The sequence below is a fragment of the Myxine glutinosa genome, chromosome 7, assembly GCF_964187855.1.
Source record: "Myxine glutinosa chromosome 7, kmMyxGlut1.1, whole genome shotgun sequence".
NCBI lineage: Eukaryota > Metazoa > Chordata > Myxini > Myxiniformes > Myxinidae > Myxine > Myxine glutinosa.
Window position 1 is genome coordinate 129,793,729 of NC_136267.1, and position 25,000 is coordinate 129,818,728.

A 25,000-nucleotide genomic window follows, 5' to 3' on the forward strand; every position below is an offset into this window, starting at 1 on the left:
TTCATCCAGCATCACACATGATGATGCTGCAGTGATCATTTTATACGAAGCCAAAAGATCCAAACACACAAACATACATTTACTTATTCATAACATACTATTAAATTTGTTGATGACTATTAAAAGGCATAATAAATTCAATATAGCACCAATGAGCATGTTAGCCAATCGGTTGGGTGGAATTCATTGCAACACAATTTGGTTACACAATTTACTTATGTAACTGACTCCATTTTGATTGACATTTTGACTTTTTTTTGATCATCGATTGACATTTTTGACATTGATTGACATCATTGACTGACATTTTGATTGATTTGATTGACATTTTGATTGATCCTTCTGTCATTGACACTCCATTTGTTTTCTGCATCAAAATAGATCAACATTATACATTTCTCCACAAGTAATGACGGTTTGAAGCAAAGTAAAACAAATTTTCATTTAACACCTGTTGGAATCTCTGGCCGTACTTGCGCCGTGCTTTCTTGAATGAACCTCCAGCACGCAGCACATTGGAGAAAATATTTCAGTTGATAATCTGAAACATTGATTTGACATCTCTTTTTTTCACAGGAACCTATTTGGGGAAACAACATGTATAATTAATTTATTTTACAGATTAGAAGATTTTCATTCACAGATGAAAAACCAGATATTAGAGGCTTTTTTCCCGGGATAGAAAGATTCCATTACCTTTTGATGGGCTGCAGAGAGTAACACAGATGAACATGGAGGAAAACAAAGATAGCTCACTTTGGTAGTTTGTTTGCTACTGACACCAGTAACCTGACAACTATTTCATCACATATAAGGTTATGTGTTCCTTGATTGGAAAAAAAAATAATTAAATATAGAAAAAGGAGGAGGAGCAGACAGAATTGCTCCAGGTGCACCAGGTCTGGGCATTCCGCCCAGCCACATTGCCATATTTGTAGCTGACAAAGATAAAAAGAGCCAGTCGGTTAGAAGGAGAAAGGAGTTGGAAAGGCAAAGGAGTGGGAATGTATATGCGATGCTGAGGTTACACTCCTGTATGTCTGTCTGTATCTGAGGTTATGTTTTCACGCCTGTATGTCTGTCTGTATCTGAGGTTATGTTTTCACTCCTGTATGTCTGTCTGTATCTGAAATTGAAATTGGTGGGTTTGTTTGATAAATCATTCAGGAGTGACGCGGCGAGACAGAATTTTCAGGACTAGAGGACATCTTTCATCTATCAGACCAGCATCTAATCATTTCCATATCGTCAGAGTGACACAGCTCCTGTCTACCAATCAATTGGATGGGTCACTACACAACACATTGTTGGAGTTGTCTGCAAAATGAGAGGGTGTCCAGAAGATTGCAGAGGTCATTTATGTAGATGAGGAAACACACTATGAGAGAGGGGGAGGAAGAGATGAGGAAGGGTCGGAGTGGGGTTATGCGTGCAGTGGGGGCAGAAGGGTGTTTAGTGAGGGCTGTGGATGTGTGGTGTGGACTGCAGGGTATGGCAGAGGCATTTTGGTGGGGATAGTAGGCTGCATGCTTGGAAGTAGCGGGGTGCACAGTTGGGGATGCAGGGGTGCATAGACCGAAGACCAAATCTTAATGAATAATTATTTAATTTTCAACTTCTATTCCAAATCACAAAATTTGTTCAACCTTCGCAAAGGGGATGACAGTAAAAATAATATTTGTTTTGTTGAAACATACATTACCTTCCTGTGGCAGTTTTGGCCAGTGTAGCCAGGCCTGCAAGCACAAGTCCTGGGTTGAACACAGGTCCCCCCAAATAGGCACGGGAAGAGGCAAGTGGCTGCAGGAAACAACAGAATCACAGCATCAACATGCAGGCTTTTGTTCCATCAGCTGTATGCATTCATAGCTTGGGGTAGAGCCGTGCAGATGAATGTTTGTGATGAGACAGGAAATAAAAACATCAACAGTTTGAGCCAGTGCGTTAAGTTCGTGCAACGTAAATGACTTAAACATCATGTGGACCTCCAAATCACAGATTGTCTTGAAAGTTTTCTTCAAAAACATTTGGATATAATCACAGACATTTTTCAAAATGTTGTTGCAACTATTGCTGTAAGATCATGAAATAGGCATAGTGTGTTTTTTCAGAGCAGTAGAGAGGTTATAATGGCACTTTCTTTCCTGGACTGCTGACTTCCTCCACCCACAGCCAACATCCCGCCATCAACGGATTCCGATCATCTCCTCTCCTAATAATTCTCCAAGGTAGCAGGTTGGGTCCAGTACTGTTCCTTGTGTACATTTATGACCTCTCTCTGAATGAATGATCGTTTTAAGGCCATTTTTCCCCGCAAAAGCGGCTTTTAGCCTTGCGGGCCCCATGACCTCATGGGGCCCTGTTTTGAGGCAATGTTTTTATGGCCGGATGCCCTTCCTGACGCCAACCCTTAGTCGCCTCTTACGATGCGCAGGGATACGGTGTACCTATTCTAAATCGGGGTACACACCGGATCATTCATCCCAGCAAGCTGGTACTCAATTTTTGAGGTGCCGACCTCGGAAGGATGACAGGCTGAATCAACCGCCCTGGTGTTAATTCTGCGATCGACCGGGATTCGAACTCAGGATCCTAGGATCCCAAGCCTGCACCCCAACCGCTAAGCCAACACTGGGCTCTATTGCTATTGCTATATCTCTATTAGTCTAGTAGGAAGACTAGGTCCCCCTGCACCCCCCGGAGATATACTTCTAATCAGTGTTTCTAGATTGGAAAAAATGTGTAGAAAATGACTAGCTATGGCCCCAAGCTGAAATAATGTCCCACATACCATTTTTATGCAAATTACTGCTGCCATTATCAAAAAAAGACTAGGTCCCCCTGCACCACCCGGAGATATACTTCTAATCAGTGTTTCTAGATTGGAAAAAATGTGTAGAAAATGACTAGCTATGGCCCCAAGCTGACAAAATGTCCCACATACCATTTTTATGCAAATTACTGCTGCCATTATCAAAAAAAGACTAGGTCCCCCTGCACCCCCCGGAGATATACTTCTAATCAGTGTTTCTAGATTGGAAAAAATGTGTAGAAAATGACTAGCTATGGCCCCAAGCTGAAAAAATGTCCCACATACCATTTTTATGCAAATTACTGCTGCCATTATCAAAAAAAGACTAGGTCCCCCTGCACCCCCCGGAGATATACTGAAACTGGCAGTGACTGGTGATTGAAATGCGGTGCCTTTTTGTGTTTCAGGTCGAGGTACGTGAACTCCCCACGATCTACAGCAACCAGGAAGAGACTGATACCAGGGTGGTTCTGTACCTCCATCATGCTGCTACCATCGGATACAAGAACGCTGTAGTCAGAACACCGGACACAGACATCCTCCTGATCCTGCTCCACCATGCCCACAACATCAAGCTGACGGTGTACCTGGATACAGGGTCAGGGAAGCATCGCCAACTTGTCAACGTCTCTGAGCTGGCAGAATCCCTGGGAGAGGACTACTGTGCCACTCTCCTGGGGTACTATGTGTTCAGCGGAGAAGACTGCACCAGTGCCTTCAAAGGGAAGGGAAAAGTCGGGCCCTTGAAAAAGCTGGAGAAGAATCCCAGGTTTCACAGGGCATTCGGTGAATTTCACAGGGTATTTAGAAAAATAAAACTTTGTGTTAACGTCTGTGTAGACGGACCTTAATATGAGTCTATTATTTCGTAAAACTGTGATTATTTTGTAAATAAAGCACTAATTAGCATACTAGTATACCATAGACACATGTAATCATGTTATGAATAGTTCTATCATGATCTATGCCCTTCAAAACATGGGTCTAGACACCTTCATTTTTCAATTATCTGCAATATTGGCTGAGATATGTCAAAAATCGTTTTTTTGATAATGGCAGCAGTAATTTGCATAAAAATGGTATGTGGGACATTGTTTCAGCTTGGGGCCATAGCTAGTCATTTTCTACACATTTTTTCCAATCTAGAAACACTGATTAGAAGTATATCTCCGGGGGGGTGCAGGGGGACCTAGTCTTTTTTTGATAATGGCAGCAGTAATTTGCATAAAAATGGTATGTGGGACATTTTTTCAGCTTGGGGCCATAGCTAGTCATTTTCTACACATTGTTTCCAATCTAGAAACACTGATTAGAAGTATATCTCCGGGGGGTGCAGGGGGACCTAGTCTTCCTACTAGACTATATTGCTCTATAAACCATATTCCTATTAGCAGATGACTATATTATATTACACCCTAAAATACCAAGTTCCAGTGACCAGCTGACACGATTTTATACTCGGATCACGTCTTTCAACACAGCCAAATCTTGCATTCTCAGCCTGTCTCTCTGGAGGTATTTTCAAACAAATCCACCTATCTTGTTCCACAATCAACCAGTGGAAGAGGTTCAGCCTCTCTCAAACGTATTGGCCTCACCATTAGCTATGACCTCTCCTGGGCATAACATATGTCAAAGCTGGTCGACAAAGCCAGCTGGAGACGTCACATCCTCATTCATGCCAAGTCGGAACGTCTCACATTCTACAAGGCCTTTGTGTCTATCTCAATCGAGTACAATGCTCTCGCGTATGAGCTGGTTCCCTCGCATCCCACCTGTCTCTCTTGTATACTGTGGAATGCCAAATCTCTCAATGTCATTGTCATTTTTCACAAATGTCATTGTCATTGCCACAGGGCCAGTGCTCTCTCATCATAGACAGGTTTGTGGCCTCTGTTTCAAACAGCATCCCCTCTGATCTCACCCCTTCTGCTCTTTCATCACTTCGTCCCTCCGCAACCACTCCACCAGGTGGCATGCATTCTCATTTCTGTTCAATTACCACCACTCCATCGCCACCAACTAACTTTTCGCTCCTTATTAATCATCCTCTACCACTCCCCATATATTTTCATGTTGCTGTGTCTTGCACCTTCTCTCTCCTCTTTCTGTTCATTCATCCCATTGTTGCATCCACCCGTTGTCCTACTGCCCCACTGTCAAAGCATCATCTTCAACTCTTTCACCTCACTCTTACATGACCTCAGACTTTATACAAAAATAAATAATATATAGTATTGTTAAAGAAAAAGGCTAACCCCCGCTCTTGCAGGGAAAATGGCCTTAAAATGCCTGTTGTTGTTGTTGTTGTTGTTGTTGTTAAAGAAAAGGGTTTATTGCTACCTTTCTTTAGGATCAGTTTTGTTTACTGTTTGTTCATTCTTCGTCAATGTGAGGACAAACAAATATATATAAATATATATCTTTTGGAAAAGGTACACACGTGTTTGGCAGTCAGCTCCCTCCCAGTCTGGTCTGCACAAGCACATGTTGGGCCTTATGCATTTACCTCCATTCTTACATCCATGTGGGCACAAGGCTGAAACACAAGCGAAGACTCTTTCTCCAACCAAGTGGGACGGCATAATAATAGCAAAAGAAAGAAAAATGGAGATTAATCAAGTGTTATTCCATCTCACACCATTCCAACCCTCCCATTCCCCATTGGATCTATTTCTTTTGGAGGACAACACGTTACTATTGCAAATGCAAAACAAACCGTCAATGATTGGTCCATTTACCATTCATGTGTAACAGTGGTTAAAGATATTCGAAAACTTTTCCCTGACTACAACAAATGATTTTAGAAGACAGGTGTACATGTGATTTGCATGGGAGGGTCTGACAGCATACAGGAGCTAACCATGTACATGCTCATATCGGATCATCAGACCAAACTATTCCAATGAATTAAAATGTTAAAGTGTTTAGAGGACCAAATGTGGAAATCGACCCATGGGTGGATATCTAACTTATCTGAGGAGTAGACATCTTGGATCTCAGCATGTTTATGCTACCAAATGAGCTCCGCTTCACTCTTCATGCGGGTACATTGAACGACATCTAAGGTACATTGGTGTACTAATTGTCTTCAATAGGAGCATCATCAATGTTGAACTCACGCTTGTTACATGTTTGTCCTGCCCACCCAGAGGGGCAGGAGCAGATGTCTGGCCCAACGCACTTTCCACGATTCAGACACATTGGGTTGCACACACCTGGGGGTATTGAATAACAATAGGAAGAGAAAAGAGGGAAGAATAATGTATGGGGTTAGAATCCCTTTCCTCATTTTGGATGTTTTGCTATTTCATCGAGCAATGACATGGAAATGTTTATAGCTACAACAAGCATCTACGGTCAGTGTTCATATCAGCAATAGAATGGAGGCACATGTTTTAAAGTGACACACACACACGCTGCATGCAACCCCAAGGAAAGGTAAGTTGTTAAGCACGTAGCTAGGATAAAGCCGTTGCCCAAGCACACATCCATGTGGGTATTTATCTTCTTGGCAAGACTCCTCCGAGTGCCAGAAATGACCTTGTTAAACCAGACAGGGTTCCCAAGGCAATTTGTGGAAAGCTACAGGTCTCGTTAAAACCAAAAATTGCCCAACATCCATGATCCTTCCTGTACAGCTATGAATTCAAACTTTCAAAAGAGAAGCATAGGGACACAGACACTTCATAGGCTGAGACTTTAAGTCTCTGTTTAAAAAATTGATTAACGCCCCCGTCTCCAACCTTGTCGAAGGGCCGAGGGACAATAAACTGGTAAACAATGAGCAATAAAATTGTTAATAAAATAAAATAAAATCCCTTGTCTGGATAGAGCATCTAACTTTTGGCTAAAGCAAAAATTGGAGGCTACCCCAAACACTATGCTAATGTATTTGACAAACTCATCAAAGGAGGAAGAGCTGTGAATCCATCATTCACAGAAGCCGACACCTTCCAATGTCAACATCTGAAAACACAATTGCCTTAAAAATACAGACTTGTAATATGCCTACCAACAACATGCAAACTCTTAACATGAATCATCATTTAAGATTCAAAGGTGCTTTGACTTTATAAACTTTTAACTCTTTAAGAAGAGAGATATAACTATTTAAGTGAACAAAAAAATCTGGAAGCAGAACAAAATGAATGTAAAATAAACTATTATGGAGCTAAGGATCAACTGTTGCTCAACAAAGCCATCCTTGACATTTGAAAACTATCAACAGTGATAGTTGAATGATAACAAGAATGCATTCAATCGTGTCCCTACATTTGTGGATCGTGCAGTGGATGGAACTGGACAAACTTAACGACAACATCATTGGCTTAATGGAAGACAATGAAACTGTAAAGCACAAGCAGGAGAGATGTATAACAAACAGTCACACAGCTGCTGCACATCCATGATCTGAATCTTTTTTGAAACAAATTGGAAGAAACTAACACAGCAACCAAAACTGGCAAACAGTACTCAGATGACATAGCAGTGGAATTAGGACTTGACGAATGCGCTCACTGCACACAGAGCCGGAACAGTGTGTTTTCTGTCAAGAAATCAATGAATATGATTCTACTCAGCTACACGAAGTTCAAACTGAAAACATGGGAAGAACATTTCTTGAGATCAAAACAGCTAGCTAATGTGACAACGTCCGTGCAAGGCTTTACTTGTTGAAACAAAAGATGCATTTGCCCAGAATATGAAATACCACACCAAATGTCTAAGAACAGAGACAAGAAATCTGGAATCAATAAATGCTGCAAACGAGATGCCAGATGATATGTCCTGGAACGAGCCATTTGTGACATTGAAAAGCGGCAGACTGCGAAAGTCTGCTTAGCAATCACAAGTCAAGGGAATCCTTTTCTGAATGCCTATCTATTCAATCTTAGCGGTTAGGGTGCCGGCTTGGGATCCTAGGATCCTGGGTTTGTAATCCCGGTCGATCGCTGAATTAACGTCAGGGTGGTTGACTCAGCCTGTCATCCGAGGGCGGAAAATTGAGTACCAGTTCAATGGCAATTCCTTGTGTGTCGCAAGAGGCGATGAACAAGGTTGGCGGCAGGAAGGGCATCCGGCCATAAAACATTGCTTCAAAAAGGGGACCAAGGTGCCCACAAAAGGTCAATCCCTGCTCTGTGGGGAAAAATGGCCTCTAAAGATGGTTATATCTATTCAATCTGATCACTTTTGTTGTTCCCTCAGATGCAATAAAACATGATATTCTTAATTTTGATGATTTACAGAAGAAAGCTGTAAACAAATTCGTTTCGGAAAGAATGGTGGACAAAACAGTGGAGTTTTGGGCACCACAGAAAATTAACAAATATCGTTTTTTCAAAGATGTGGGTGCAGTTGCCAAGACAAAAGTCAATGGAAAATTATGAATTATTATCAAACAAGAAAGACAATTGCTTGTAAGATTACTAACAATTTCGGAAAGCAGGACAGAGGTAGATCTCCATGGGGCAATTGGTCAATATGAATTCAACGTTACACCTCCATCTAATATTAATGCAGACAGATCCATGGTTTTGCAGTCTGGAAAGCCAAGGTTTGTTCGTAAATAATGGAATAGGAGCTACCCAGTGATGTTGCAGAAGTGGAAGAGAATAGCAGCCAATCTGTCCAGCTGATAGGCGCGATGTGCATAGTTGACATGATCAACACACCTGACACGACAAATGCAAGGCATTTTGCTCAGAAGTTCGGTGACACTGTAGCAAGCATGAGTTATGCGTACGATGAAGTCAGAGTATTCTTCGATTCGTATTTGTCAGACTCACTTAAAGAGGCAACGCGTGAGAAGAGAACAATGAAAATAAATTTGATTCATTATCATGTAATTGTAAACGATGACACGCAAGTTACGAGTATCAACGACTTTCTGGCAAAGACAAATTTGAGTATGAAAGTACTAAACCATTTCAAAGGAGCAGCTAAGAAGGTTCTCGTGGCGTTTCATACTCAGATGGAGACAAACCTTTCCATCTCTGAGATTGTGAGTTTTCCAGAAATGCAAGCAGGTCAGCACTCACTCGAAAAAGGAGATCTGTTGTTGCTACAACATGGTGTCGACGTTATGGATCGAGATCATGCGACCAAGTTTGATGTCTTTTCAGGAGACACTGACATTATTGTTATTTCGACAGGACAATTTCCATTGCTGCCTAAATCCGCAGCTGTCGTTAAAAAGAATGGGGGAAGGGTGTGAATACAAGATATTTGTAACAATCTAGGAAGAAAGAAATCTGAACCATTGATAGGATGATATGCTTTCAAGGGCACTGATAATGCAGGGGCATTTACTACTAAAGGTGTAGCTAGCAATAAAGTGTTTTCTTGAAGCAGATGATGATATACTGGATGTCTTCCCTCTTTCTGGGGTTTCACTCGAAATACAGTACCTCCAGCCATACATTGACAGATGGAGAAATAGATTTGCCTGTTATAAAAGGCCGAGTCTCCTCAGGCTATGATGGCGTTGCCATCATATTGCCTTTCTATGGCTGGTACACACAGGTAACTGTGTGGTTTAGACGAGGAGTCGCTACTCCTCTCCGTCTCTCTGCTGGCCGTTGGGGAATTCACGCTCTTCCGCCCGTGTTGGAGTCGACTGGACTCTCATCCACCAGATGTGCAGAGCCATCTGCCAATTAAACCGCATGGCTGCGGACCGTTACCCTGGGAAGGGGGGGCTGACAGGTACTACACCTTGCCCACAGGTGACCTGGGATTATACAAGGCAGGGGCATCCATCTCCCTGAGGTATCAGAAGACACCTGCATACCATAATTGCGGATGATATGTGCAGAGCTTCAGATGTGCAGAGCCATAATTGTGGATGATATGAAGTCATTGTGTTGGATGCTGTTTTCAAGAAAAGGAGAAGGAGGAAAACAACTTACCCCGACTTTTGGCACACTGATTTCACATACTGGAAGAGCTTGCATACAGCACTAGTTTGGAAATCATCAGACATCTTGTCCAACCATCCCTGCTGCCACAAACTATTATTGGAAGAATAAGAGCACCATGCTAAAGGCACCGTCTTTTGTATATACCCTCCCGCTCCTGAAGCTATCTTGCATCTTCGAAATTGGAACTGTAAGACTCGTAAGAAGAATTCCTGTGGTGTCCGAAAAAGTGGTCTTGTATGCTCCGATGTTTGCGGTTGCGGAGAATATTGTGTGAACAAGAAAGAAGAACAATTGCACACTGACGAGGACATTGACTAAAGATTACCATGTGCTCCGATGTTGTGGCTGCAGAGAACATTCTGCGAACAAGAAGGAAGAAACCTTGGTCCTTGAAGATGATTTGGACTAAAGATTATCATGTGCTCCGATGTTTGCGGTTGAGGAGAATAATGTGCGAACAAGACAGAAGAACCCTTTGACATTGAAGAGGACTTTGACTAAAGATTATAGTTGACCCTTTGTGTTGGGTTGTTGGATTGTCACATTCAAGAAGTTGGAATGACACTTGATTTACGTAAACGTCAAAGATCGCCCCCATGCATTGAGAATCTTCGAGGTTAGATGCAATCCCCTGGATAGGTAGGGCAATATCAAATTTATCCGGAGTTACAGACTCTCGAAGGAATCATTTATTTGGTGGCTGAATCCCGGGCAAGATGACCTGATCAAAAACAATGAGGAGCAATGCACTGAATCCCTTTCAACAATTGTCCTTGGCGCTATGATAATATGCACTATCATTTCAATTGGATGTTGGTGATATGGGCAGTGTTTCACAGGCTAATCGGCTGCTTATACACACACAACTAATCAGCTGTTTATCTCTCTTTGTAAATTGCTATTTAGATGGTTCATGAGTTGTGCGCATACAAAGATGTTTTTGTCAGGGTTTAAGGGTTAGGTGTGTGTTAGCAAGATGTTTGCTAAATGCCTTTCGTAAATTTGGCCCTACCTGGTTTAAGCCAGTACACTACCTGTTGAGCTATGCAACACATTTGGTTGCTGCGATTTTTCTTTTCCTTTTTCTTCTTAATGCACCACATTATTGAGTGACAACATAGTACCAATTCTCTCTGCATTATCAATTTCACTCCATCTGGCGAATTTGGAACTACATCCGAGGTCCTAATGCTCTCCATAGTTTTTGCATTGTGAAAACAATGAGGTGATACAATAATAGTGCAATCATTACTTATCTGGCATCTTCTCCCCATGTATCCTTCTGCACAGGAGCACACATTACTGCGCACACATGAACCGCCGTTCTTGCAGGGAGGTGAGCAAATAGCTGCAAAGAGTGAGAGAATGTGACATGTATTTCAAGAAAAGGGACAAAGGGATGAATACAGTGCATTCAGAAAATATTCAGACCCCTTCACTTTTTTCACATTTTGTTATGTTGCAGCCTTATGCTAAAATCGCTTAAATTCATTTTTTTCCCTCATCAATCTACACTCAATACCCCATAATGACAAAGAGAAAACAAGCTTTTAGAAAGTTTTGCAAATTTATTAAAAATAAAAAACTGAAATATCACATTGAGATAAGTATTCAGACCCTTTGCTATGACACTTGAAATTTAGCTCAGGTGCCTCCCATTTCTCTTTATCATCTTTGAGATGTTTCTACACCTTGATTGGAGTCCACTTGTGGTAAATTCAATTGATTGGACATGATTTGGAAAGGCACACACCTGTCTATATCAGGTCTCACAGCTGACAATGCATATCAGAGCAAAAACCAAGCCATGAGGTCGAAGGAACTGCCTGCAGAGCTCAGAGACAGGATTGTGTCGAGGCACAGATCTGGGGAAGCCTACAAAAAAAAATTCTGCTGCATTGAAGGTTCCCAAGAGCACAGTGGCCTCCATAATTCTTAAATGGAAGAAGTTTGGAACAACCAGGACTCTTCCTGGAGCTGGCCGTCCGGCCAAACTGAGCAATCGGGGGAGAAGGGCCTTGGTAATAGAGGTGACCAAGAACCTGATGGTCACTCTGGCTGAGCTCCAGAGATCCTGTGTGGAGATGGGAGAAACTTCCAGAAGGACAACCATCACTGCAACACTCCACCGATCTGCGATTTATGGCAAAGTGGCCAGACGGAAGCCTCTCCTCAGTGAAAGACACATGAAAGCCCACAGAATCTTGTTTCTCACAGTCCGAGAGTCCATTAGGTGCTTTTCTGCAAACTCCAAGCAGGCTTTCACCATCAAAATTCCTGTTTTAAAAGCCAGTTTTTCAGGATGGAAGAAGAAGTGGGATCTGGAGCTTTCATGTAGCAGATTTAAGGTACGACAAGCAGGAACTCTTAAGAACAAAGTGTGATGGACATGGAAGGAGCACACAACACATATATAGTAATAATTTTGAAGCAACAGAAAAATATCTAATAGAGGGGTCAATATACGAAAAAAACTCACCTAACCCCAAAAAATTTATACAAAAGGTTTTTCAATGGATTCTGGTACCATTGGGCATGCTAAATAACATACCAAAAATCTAGTAACATCTGACTTCTGGAAAGGGGTCATTTTCAAGATGGCGTCCAAGATGGCTGCCGGGAGCTTAAAATGGCCATATCTCAATTATTATTCAACCTAGAAATGTGGTTTTGGTGTCTAACCCTAGGTTTTAGGGCCCAAGGAATCCAATTGAATCAATAAAATTACCATCAGTTAATTATTTATTGACAAGTCCAAGATGGCATCCCAAGGTGACATCCTGATCCACTAAAATGGCTCTGTCGAATAGTAGTCAACCTAGAGAGATTTTTTCAGTGTGTATACCTGGGTTTAAGGCACCCAGGAAATCATCAAAATTACTTAAATAAGCACAAAGTAATCAGGTAATCCAGTAAGCCAGGTTTACCAGCCCATTAGGCATTTGTTGTCTTATACAGTTAGTCGCTATTCATCGTCATCCTCCGACTCCTCTGGAAGAAACTTGTTATGTGGATTGTCACATTCTTCAAGTTGGCACGGTCGACAGGCAGTAGTAGTACATGGTAGTCCATATCGTCTACAAGAGCAGCGGAGTGTCTTGCAGGCAGTGGAGCAGTTACAATGAATGACCTTCAAGAGACTGTCTGGAGCAGCGTTCATTCTTGACATAAGTGGGACAAACTGATTATCCTGCACGCTCCACCCCCATTTCATGGCATCCATATCCTCTTCTTTTCCCATCCACACCATGATCTGGTAGTACGCTCTACGACAGTGAAGTTTGGTAGCAGATTCAGTTGGGGGCAGACGTTCGGGTGTTACAAAAGACGAAGCAGAGACAACCTTCTTGCTGAAGGTGTTATATCGCATTGTTGCAAGGGAATCTTTGCACTTGTCACCAAAGAGGATAGCCATTACTTGGCATCCAAGGTCATCGATCACTTCTGTGGTCTGGTTTGGGATGGTGAATGTGTTGGCACAAAACCGAAGGACAGGGTCTCCTTTTACAAGCTTCTGGAAAGCAGTCTTTTTGCCAACACCAAAAATCCGAGAAGTCGTGTCACAACCAGTCATGGCATGGATGAATATCAACTGAGAACACGTCATGTCCGAGGATTTCTTTTAGACGGTTGATGTCATACACTTTAAAACTGCCATCAGCTTTGGACTTGTCTGATCTGAAATAAAGGCTCTTACTGTCTTCCTGCGCAAAGTAAAGGAGTAAGACAAGGAGATCAGTATCTTCTCCAATCAGTGTAGTGGTGTGTAGAAGAGATGCCTCCACTGCAGCCTTTACTATATCTACGTCAGCATCTCCAGGTGCATTGACCACAGTGCAATACCTTTCTCTCAGTTCATCACTTATCATCCCGATCAGTCTCTGTTTATTGATATCTCTTGACAGGACCTCCTCGTTCTTGCCTGAGAACTTTGTCTCAGCAGTGAAACTGACAATGGGATGAATAGTGTCCTCTTCTCTGATGCCTATATCTCTCTAGGTTGACTACTATTCGACAGAGCCATTTTAGTGGATCAGGATGTCACCTTGGGATGCCATCTTGGACTTGTCAATAAATAATTAACTGATGGTAATTTTATTGATTCAATTGGATTCCTTGGGCCCTAAAACCTAGGGTTAGACACCAAAACCACATTTCTAGGTTGAATAATAATTGACATATGGCCATTTTAAGCTCCCGGCGGCCATCTTGGATGCCATCTTGAAAATGACCCCTTTCCGGAAGTCAGATGTTACTAGATTTTTAGTATGTTATTTAGCATGCCCAATGGTACCAGAATCCATTGAAAAACCTTTTGTATCAAGTTTTTTGGGGTTCAACCATATATTGACCCCCCCTCTATAATAGTACTCTGCATGGAAGGAGCACACAAACAGCAATCATAGCAACAACAACTGCAGTAATAACTAGACCGGTATTCGGTAAAGATCATACCTCCACCAGGCTCAACAGTTTACATTTTGTATCCCATTGCTAGATCGGATCTGGATTCGGACCTGAACCAAAATCGAATCGACTTGCTCTTGTCACCTAACCAACTCCTCCATATAGTTTTGTCTTAATTCGTCCAAAACTTTTTGAAATATCATGCTACATATTGTTTTTAGCACTATCTCTCGATGGTGAAGAATCACTTAAAAATTTATCGTATCCGGATCCGGATCTTCACCGAAATCTAATCAATTCATCCTTGTCACACTCCCAACCTCTCCGCCCAATGTCGTCCAAATCCATCCACAACGTTTTGAGATATCCTCCTCACAAACAAACAGACAAACAGAGATGGGTGAATACAACCTCCACCCACCTTCAGTGGCCAAAGTAATGACAACAGCAACAACAAGAGCAATGTGTTAAAAAATGTTATGTGTTTCACTTGATTTTACATCTTCATTGAGACTAGCAGATAGACATGCAATAGGTGAAGTGCAACATGCTATCTCTTGATGAAACCCATCAGTGAAGAGACAGGTAGGCACAGAAACGTCATTAAAAAAACAACAACTACAAAACAATGTACAACCATGAAGGAGTGATAAGGTGATGAAATGATTTTTCTGCAAAGTGAGTAAACCTGCCGTACCACGCTGACAGTGCAGTCCAAAGAATCCATGAGGACAGATGCAAGTGTAAGGTCGAATACAAGTCCCCCCATTGAGACAAACTGGTTCACAGACAGCTAGTGGAATGAAAGAGAAGGAATCAGAAAGAAAGACAGCATCATATAGTGAATTTTGTGTGACATCCCACAACATTAATCTTAATGCAATTTTTAATAAAAATCAGAATGGCCTGAAGTAGTGTTCCCATTTAAACCCCAGGCCCATGACGTCAGGGACCCAAGTTAAAACCTCCGAATACCAATATATGTGTTTATCCAAAGTTTGTCAATGTCCTTCTAACTGATGCGAAAGTAAACTTATATAGTTATATGTCTATTAATGTCCTTGTCTTGCACGTGATTTAGGTACAAGACCCACTACGATCAATGTCGAGAATCAACAGTACATTGATCTAAGGTGCCATTCAAAATGACATAACGCTTTTTTTTTCAAATCTGACGCCCCTCCCCAACCCCCATGTAATGCTGCGTAACGCTTCAACAGATACCCCCTAAAATATTACGTCATGCTTGACGCAGACACCCCTATGCCCCCTATTTCATACCTTAATCCCGGATTGCTATTTATCCCGTTGTTTTTTTTTTCAGTTACTCCCAACTATATTTGATAAAAAGTAAAGAACGGTATGCAAAATTAAAAACTCCATCTGACCTCGAGCACTGGCACATGACCGTAAGCGTTCATATTGTGAATAACAACCTGCGATGTGCTGAGGTTTTGGGTCTATCAGCCTGACGAAGCCTGCTGTGAAGTGAGTGAAACGTCCCCTGAGACTGGGTCTGCTCTGGCTTACTTGCTCAAACATGCAAAGTAGATCTAGTTTTACTTTCTGGTTGGAAGCACCTTTCTTTCATAAAAAAATAATATAAGTCATGTTTTGCCTGTTTTAGAACTGGCAACATTGAGCGTATGACGTCAGTGGAGCAGTTCCAAGATGGCGGCTCCCTTGGAAGCATGCACCAGGAAGGAGCAACGTTCTGTCATCCGTATCTTGGGAAGTGAGGTTGTGAATCCCAATGTAATCAATCGCAGAATGAAGATGCAATATGGTGACGAATGTTTATCATTGCAGCAGGTGTATGACTGGGGCAGAAAGTTTAAAAGTGGAGTGTCCAGTGTGGCAGACGCTGCTCGCTCGGGCCGGCCTCACACAGCCGACACACCTGAAATGGTTGCAGGAGTTGAGCGCATGCTAAGGGAAAACCCTCGAGTTACGCTGGATGAAGTGGTCTCCAAATTGAACATTAGTCATAGTTCAGCACGCCATATCATTCACGTGCTGGGGTTCCACAAAATGTCTGCAAGGTGCGTGCCAAGACAACTCACACCCGAACTGAAAGAACGGCGAGTGGACGCATGTGAAGAACTTCTGCGACGTTACGAAAAAGAAGGCGATGCCTTCGTACAGCATTTAGTGACTGGGGATGAAAGCTGGGTCCACTACTTTCAGCCAGAAACGAAGAGGGCAAGCAAAGAGTGGCGCCATTCAACTTCACAGAAGCCCACAAAATTCCACACACAGCCGTCCACTGGAAGAGTGATGCTGACGCTCTTCTGGGTTAGCCGAGGCCCACTTGTAGAGCATTACATTCCCAGACGGACCACAGTCACCAGTGCATCATACTGCGACCTCCTTAAAAATCATCTGAAACCAGCAATCAGATCAAAACGTCGTGGAATACTCACTACCAGTGTTTTGCTGCAGCATGACGATGCTCGGCCCCATACTGCCCGTTCAACAGCTGCAAAAATCGAGGACCTGCATTTTGAGTGTCTTCCTCATCCACCCTACTCGCCAGACCTCGCCCCTTTGGATTACTACATCTTTGGGCCACTTAAAGAGGTGCTTGGTGGAACCACTTTCCGATTCGACGAAGAGGTCCAAGAGGCGGTGCACGCATGGCTACACAAGCAGCCAAAATATATATTTTTCTAGAGGAATGCAGGCCTTAGTAAAGCGCTGGAAAAAATGCATTGAACGCAATGGAGATTATGTTGAAAAATAACACAGTTGTTACACATGTACATGCAATAAACAAGTTGTGAAAAATATTTTAAGGTTACTTATTGACTGCCCCTCATATATATTTACACACACATATATAAATCCTCTGGAAACATGTGTAAAAGCATCTTGAAAGGAAATATTCATTGGAGGCTTTCATATCATTTATTTTTTAATTCAGTTTCTATTTGCTGAAAATCCATTTGTCACAACGCTTTTTTTTAACATGTAAAATGTTTTGTGGTCAAGAGATGTGCAATGGTTTGATACAGCACACCTGTTCCGCAGGTTGGTCCATTCCACCCTTGCTGACAGTGACACACATCAGGCCGAACACAGCTTCCCCCATTCTCACAGTGAGTGTTGCACACAGCTACAGGTGAGAATGGATGTCATAAGAGACAAAGAAGAATCTCCACAAAAGGAACATGTATGTGCAAGGTATGGGTACATTTCTAGTGAATTTCAATGTGCAGCTTTAACATGTCAGGCTCGAAGGGAATGAAAGGTAACGTTTACAGAGTTACCCTTTGCGTGGACATGTTCATGGAGAAGTGCAACAATTTATTGCAGCGAATATTGTTTTTTATGGATGAATATATTCATGGAGGAATACATATTTAGCATTTATAAATCAAGTAAAGTTCAATCGAATGTCAATCCATTTTATAACTGTCGATCTCCAATATATATATATATATATATATATATATATATATATATATATATATACCATATAAAACAGAATGTCAGTTTGTGTGTTCGTACCATAGGTGTAGTTTGACTTCTCTATTTGGGGGGCAAGGGCTTAATATTAATAATGGGTAGCTTGGTCTGACTCCCAAAATTACCGTTTGTTAGTGTAATTACAGTGTACGTGAAATCACAAATACAGTTTACGTTCATTATTGTTACGCACGTTTAATGTTTTTATCTTAATTGTAAACTACTGAAAAAAATAAAGGTGAAACTGGAAAAAGGTGAAAAAAACTACATTGCCTTCCCTGTCCCCCCCCCCCCGCCCCCAACCCCCCCTCCCAAACTCCGCCGGTGGTTCTACAGACGCCCCCCCCCCCCCCACCTTCATAAGGGTAGGTTTTAAACGCCAATCTGTAACACAAATGTGTGTCGCTACGGTCTATTTTTGAGGATAAAACAAACTCGAAAAACATTTTCCATTAAACAGCTACAGAGCCAAAAGAGCCAATTGTTACGGGACCGCGGCGAGGATGTTGTTTGCCGAGCGGATGGCCGCCGCGCCCGAACAGTTACCCCGACTAACCCGATTCCTGAACGTTGGCCGAATCGCGCCACAGATATTCAATGGGGAAAAGACTAAGACGAAGGATGTAGATGTAAGACGAAGGATGTAATTACGTCTCTTCTCTTGGAAATGTAAACGGTGGCTTGCAAACTGAGCCTCAAGGGCGGAGTACAGAAGCATTGTTTTTAAACAAAAACTAGAGAGGTTCCAGGGAACCTGAACTCTACTGGTCTATATCAATATGGTTAGAATATGCATAATAGAACCACAAACTATATAGTTTATATGTGCTAAAAATATATGACAAAAATTGATTTTTCAATATGGCCGCCCAGCCACGCCCATTTTTGGGCGTGCAACGCCCAAATGCAATCCCAAACTAGTTTATGTCTTAAAGATGCTGCACAACAAGTTTCATCAAATTTCATCAATATTTGTGACTTTTAGAGCGTAGACGTCGAATTGTTTACAGACGACAGACAGACAGACGACAGACGGACGACGGACACTGGGTGTCGACAAAAACTCAGCTGGACATAGTCCAGTTGAGTTAATAAATACAAGGTGCAGGGAGGTGAAATTCACTGCGCATGATTTGCAATGGACACAGAGTAAAACGAGTGTTCATTTCCATCTGTATGATGTCTAATAAATAAAGAAGATGTAAGCACACCTGACACTAGGCCGAGGTTTCAGACTTTGGCATGCGCATGAGGCTGCACCGTCGAATAAACTGTTCAACCCGTCATTTTTGCAATGGACAGACACTGTTAAAGGAACTTCAATGCAGGAGGAGGCCATTAGGCCCGCCAACTCCGCATAATGATTGCCAACCTATGGTTGCTTTTCCAAGCTCTATCCTTTTAAATTATGGGTAGCAAGGAAAGAAGCATGCAGCATGTACCATTTTAAATGCCTTTGGTATGAATCGGTCAAGGTTTTAACCGTCGACCACTCAGACTCAGAGCAGCCAATGTAACCATTACACCACCGAGCCTGGCAAAAGCCACACATGCATGGCGACACACATGTCATCCATTGTGCTTCAAAGAGATAACAATTGTCAAAAAATGAAAAAATGATGCACAAGTAACTCTCAAGCATCGAAACATTTTCATCACACCAGTAAACTACTGCTTACTCACAGTAATAACAAGAAGACATGAATACCATTACTTTCAAAGTAGGTTAGTATAATTGTAAAGAGAAAAGGTGATAATACTGTACTGAACAGGTGAAACATCTGAATTCTGCCATACTGGTGCTTTACAAATACGGAGGCTTACCGGCCTCACAACGTGGGCCTACAAATCCGTAGGGGCATGAACAGTGATTAGGTGATGTGCACACTCCCTCATGCTCACACCTTGGCCTGCACACCACTGACAAACGAGACGCCAAGGATTCAACATTGAGAGAACATTCCAGTAGACATTCTCTCAACTTAATAGACAACTCTTGTATGGTGCTGTTCTCTATTGCGTTCTCATCTTGTGTAATACTGCGCATTGTTATTTGCATATTCTGTATCTATTATCTTATTCTAATATCTACCATCGCTTTCTTTGTCTTGCAGATTGATTGTTCATCGTTGTTGCTAATAAACCTGCATTCAATTGATACATCCTTGTTTATGAACAATCAACTCATCTGAAGATGCCTGCTGCAGTCTGCCCCTTCCCGAGCTGTGTCTACGTTACTGACAGCACTGACAATGCCGTTGCTGCTATCCAGCTTTCCATCCACGCCATGACTCACACGTCCATTGCACCAGCAAAACCGGACAAAGTCAGCCGTCCTCGTATCCAAACCGGCGGTACCAGCGAAGATTGGCAATATTTCACCAGAAGATGGGATGGTTACAAGGCAGCGACCCAGATAATCGGCAATGATGTTCGCGTTCAACTCCTTGAATGTTGTGATGATAACCTACGACGTGACCTCCACCGCAGCAACCCACGCATTGAAATCAAGGACGAGGCAGCTATACTACAAGCCATTCGGTCCCTTGCTGTCCGAGAGGAGAATACCATGGTGTCTCGCGTAAACCTCCACAACATGCGACAGGACCGAGAAGAACCAATTCGTACCTACGCAGCCCGTCTGGCTGGTCAAGCTGAGATCTGCAAGTTTTCTGTTGTATGCTCATGCAATCCCCCTACTGATGTCAACTACACCAAGGACATGGTTCGCGATGTCCTATGTCGGGGACTCGCCGATCAAGATATACAACAGGACATTCTCGGCGATCAAAATCAGAACATGAGCTTGGAGGAAGTTCTCATTTTCGTCGAGGCCAAGGAAGCAGGGAAACGTTCCCAGAATGCCTTGCTCGATAGTGAAGGCGCTCATGGCGCAAGCCAATACAAAAACTGGAAGAACAAAAGAGCCCTGATCACTACCGACAAGCAGGCGGCCATTTGTAGTTATTGCGGCAAAACTGGTCATGGCAAACAGCCGAACATCGACCAAAGGCGTCAATTCTGCAATGCCTACGGGAAAACATGCAGTAAATGCGCCACTCGCGGCCATTTTGCACATGTCTGCCGGGGAGGCACGAAAAAGGCGGACAACAAACCTACGGACAAATCAATGGATGCTCATGATGTGGAAGAAAGCAGCCAGGTCCACGATCTCCTCTGCTCTGTCACGGAACGAGAAACGGCCATTTGGAAGCCGCAAAATAAAAGGGCCATGGCCACCTTGTCAACTCCACTACACCTCGACCACCATATATTTGACCACCTCTCTGGCTGGACCAAGAAGAAGTCTCAACCACAGCCGTACATAAAACTCATAGCACGGATCGATAAGGAATCTTATGACCATTTCGGCCAGCCACTGTCATCCCGACCAAAATCGGCCAGGCTCCAGGCCATGGCCGACACTGGCTGTCAAAGCTGCCTCACAGGACTTAATATTTTCCACAAACTCGGGCTGCGTAATGAAGACCTGTTACCTGTCAACCTGAAGATGAATGCTGTTAACAGTGGAAGGGTCCGGATTATCGGCGCCATGCTCCTACACCTGTCTGGTCGCACAGCCAATGGCGACATTATTGAAACCCGACAAATCTGCTACATCTCACCTGACACACGGAACATGTATCTCAGTCGTGAAGCATGCGTCGATCTAGGCCTCGTGTCTAGTAGCTTCCCAACCATTGGCGAATCCAACACAGTTGGTGCTGCAGTGGCAGCAGTTATCGATGCAAATTGTAACTGCCCGGAAAGATCGCTTCCCCCTACACTGCCTACATCTATCCCATTTCCGGCCACTGACGAGAACCGAGAGAGGCTGGAGAAATGGCTACTGGAGTACTACAAAAGCAGCACATTCAATGTCTGCGAACACCAGCCACTACCCCACATGGAAGGTCCGCCTCTCACACTGATGGTTGACCCCGAGGCAACACCAAAAGCGGTGCACACCCCAGTGCCTGTCCCCTTACACTGGCAGGCAGAAGTCAAAGCTGGTATCGATCGTGACATCAGGTTAGGGGTTCTGGAACCGGTGCCAATTGGTGAACCAGTGACATGGTGCAGCAGAATGGTCGTCTGTCCAAAGAAGGATGGGACCCCACGGAGGACAGTTGATCTGCAACCACTGAATGCGCACTGCACACGTGAGACCCACCACACCCAGTCACCCTTCCATCAAGCAATGGCGGTGCCACATAACACCAAAAAGACGGTAACAGACGCCTGGAATGGCTATCACAGCGTTCCAATCAGAGAATGTGACCGCCATCTGACAACGTTCATCACACCATGGGGCCGATACCGTTACTGCACCACTCCCCAAGGTTACATCGCTTCAGGTGATGGATACTCCAGACGATTTGACGAAATTGTATCGGACTTCAAAAACAAGTCCAAATGTATTGATGATACCATCATGTGGAGCGACACATTGGAAGAGAGCTTTTTTCAGGCATGCAACTGGCTCGACCTGTGCGGCCGTAATGGGATTACGCAAAATCCGACGAAATTCCATTTTGGTCAGGACACGGTCGAATTCGCTGGATTCGAGATCACCATGGACAGTGTACGACCATGCCAAAGGTATCTCCAAGCGATACAGGACTTCCCCACACCAAAAACAATTACTGACATTCGCTCCTGGTTTGGGCTAGTCAATCAGGTAACATACTGCTTCAGCATGACCGAGAGGATGCGACCTTTTCGGGACCTCCTAAAACCATGCACCCCCTTCTACTGGGATGCAACACTACAATCCTTATTCGAAGAATCAAAACGACTCATCATATCTGAAGTCGCAAATGGGGTCCGGATCTTTGACAAGGAACGGACAACATGTCTCGCAACTGACTGGTCGAAGGATGGGATTGGCTTCTGGCTCCTCCAAAAACACTGCAGATGCCCTGGTGAAACCCCACAGTGCTGCCCCGATGGCTGGAAAATCACCCTTGCTGGAGGCCGCTTCACCCATGCAGCGGAGTCGCGCTATGCTCCGATAGAGGGTGAAGCTCTAGCAGTGGCGGACAGCCTGGAAAAAGTAAAGTATTTTGTGTTGGGATGCAAGAACCTGATTATTGCCGTCGATCACAAGCCCTTAATCAAGCTTCTTGGTGACAGACGATTAGAGGACATCCATAACACGCGGCTTGCCAACTTGAAAGAAAGGACCCTAGCATATCGTTTCCGAATTATCCACATCCCGGGAAAACGACACTGCGTACCAGATGCGATTTCACGACATCCGTCGGGTGCCAGACCATCGGAACGACTGCCACTGGTGGATGACATTTCCTCCATTATGGATGTGGCCACATCGACTACACTAAGACAGCACACCTTGACTGGGCTGTGGACCACAGATGACGACACTGGCATGGAAATGGCTATTTCTATGGCAGCCATCAAGACACTCGATTCTGTGCGGTCCGTCACTTGGGACGATGTTCGGGACGAAACAGCAAGTGACACTCAGATGCTGCAGTTACTCAATTCTATTGAGCAGGGTCTACCTGCCAGTCGGGACGATTTCCCTGTGTCCATTTTGGAATACTTTCCCTTCCGTGAACACCTCTACACTATTGATGGCATAGTGGTCTACAAGGGGAGGATTATCATCCCACCGAAGCTACGGAAGCTTGTCCTTGAGAATCTTCATGCTGCTCACCAAGGAGTCACGGCTATGACCACCCGGGCCAGCAGCTCGATCTTTTGGCCTGGAATCACTCCCCAGATTCATGAGATGCGCGATCGCTGCTCACACTGCAATCGGATGGCCCCATCACAACCAAGCGCTCCACCTACAGCCTCAGCTGAACCTGCCTACCCTTTCCAGTACGTTTGTTCAGATTACTTTCATCACAAGGGTCGGAGTTATTTGGTCACCGTTGATCGTTACTCTAATTGGCCAATCATTCAGCTAACAACTGGCGGGGCACAAGGCCTAGTGAAATGTCTGCGGTCGAACTTCGCCACTTATGGTATCCCCGACGAATTGGCATCTGACTGTGGGCCAGAATTCACGGCACATGACACCCAAGACTTCTTGCGTCGGTGGGGCGTTAACCATCGGTTGTCATCCACTGCCTTCCCACACAGCAACTGTCGTGCCGAGATCGCAGTCAAAACATCGAAAAGATTGATCACCGATAACACTGGTTCCAATGGTGAACTAGACACTGATCGGTTCCAACGTGCAATACTCCAGTACCGGAATGCACCGGATCAGGACACTAGGTTGTCTCCAGCCATGATCATCTTCAAGAGGCCAGTCAAGGACTTCATACCCATCATCCCAGGCAGATACTTGCCATCGGACACCTGGCGGGAAACACGCAACAATCGTGAGGAAGCTTTGCGCATTCGGCATGCCAGGGAGATCGAAAGACTCTCTGAACACACGACAAAACTACCTCCACTGGCCATCGGGGACCATGTCCGGATCCAGAACCAGACCGGCCTGGAACCACGAAAATGGGACCGGACCGGCACCGTGATCGAGGTAAAACAATTCGATCAATACGTTGTCAAGGTGGATGGCTCCGGAAGAATCACTCTCCGGAATCGTAAGTTCCTGCGACGTTTTACGCCTTTCAGCATGACAACTCCCACTACGACTGGCAAAAGTGGCATGCTGCCAACCGTTATGCCAAGTGTTATGCCAACCGTACCGAAATACTTAATGTCTGGTACCCAACCCATCGCCGCTCCAAGAGTCTGTCTCAATCCTGTTACCACTCCCCAGAAGGGTGAACCCCAACATGTCATTGCGCCGGGCTTACCTTCACAGACACTCCGCTCCACCACCGCGATGACACCACCCGCGAGAGTCGCTAACCAACCACATGTGCAGACCACCGCCACACCTCCACGGTCACTGCCTATTTCTGCCCCCTTGACGGTTCGGGTGATGATGGACCAGCTGGAGGGGACTCCGGCGTCGGACAGGGCGATAGTGAACCACCCACCGGAGACTCCCACAATGGACCAGGAAACTACGAACTGCCCTCAGAGGACTCCGACGATTGATCGGGTGGTGACGGGCCGCCCGAAGCGAATTATCAAACCACCAGCCCGATTCAATTCAGTAGAATATCAATTATAAACTCATGTGATCCTTTTTCTCGGTCTCCAGTTTCGTTCTATTCTGTGTCACAATTGAACGTTTTTGGGAAAGGGAGATAGACAACTCTTGTATGGTGCTGTTCTCTATTGCGTTCTCATCTTGTGTAATACTGCGCATTGTTATTTGCATATTCTGTATCTATTATCTTATTCTAATATCTACCATCGCTTTCTTTGTCTTGCAGATTGATTGTTCATCGTTGTTGCTAATAAACCTGCATTCAATTGATACATCCTTGTTTACTTA

The 25,000-nt window shown here is 43.9% G+C and overlaps 1 protein-coding gene across 1 annotated transcript in view; it reads right to left on the minus strand.

Annotated features, from left to right (window-relative positions):
* The window catches only part of VWDE (von Willebrand factor D and EGF domains), a 184,755-nt gene that overhangs the window by 24 nt on the left and 159,731 nt on the right, over window positions 1-25,000 (minus strand). Inside the window, exons 25-32 of the mRNA XM_068121625.2 lie at window positions 19,438-19,533; window positions 17,165-17,260; window positions 14,843-14,938; window positions 10,991-11,086; window positions 5,935-6,030; window positions 5,256-5,351; window positions 1,703-1,800; window positions 1-580 (exon numbers count right to left, since the gene is read on the minus strand). The exon at window positions 1-580 is cut by the window's left edge and continues 24 nt beyond it. Of these exons, the coding sequence (XP_067977726.2) occupies window positions 530-580; window positions 1,703-1,800; window positions 5,256-5,351; window positions 5,935-6,030; window positions 10,991-11,086; window positions 14,843-14,938; window positions 17,165-17,260; window positions 19,438-19,533 (725 nt within the window). The 3' untranslated portion in view covers window positions 1-529. The remainder of the gene's footprint in view (window positions 581-1,702; window positions 1,801-5,255; window positions 5,352-5,934; window positions 6,031-10,990; window positions 11,087-14,842; window positions 14,939-17,164; window positions 17,261-19,437; window positions 19,534-25,000) is intronic.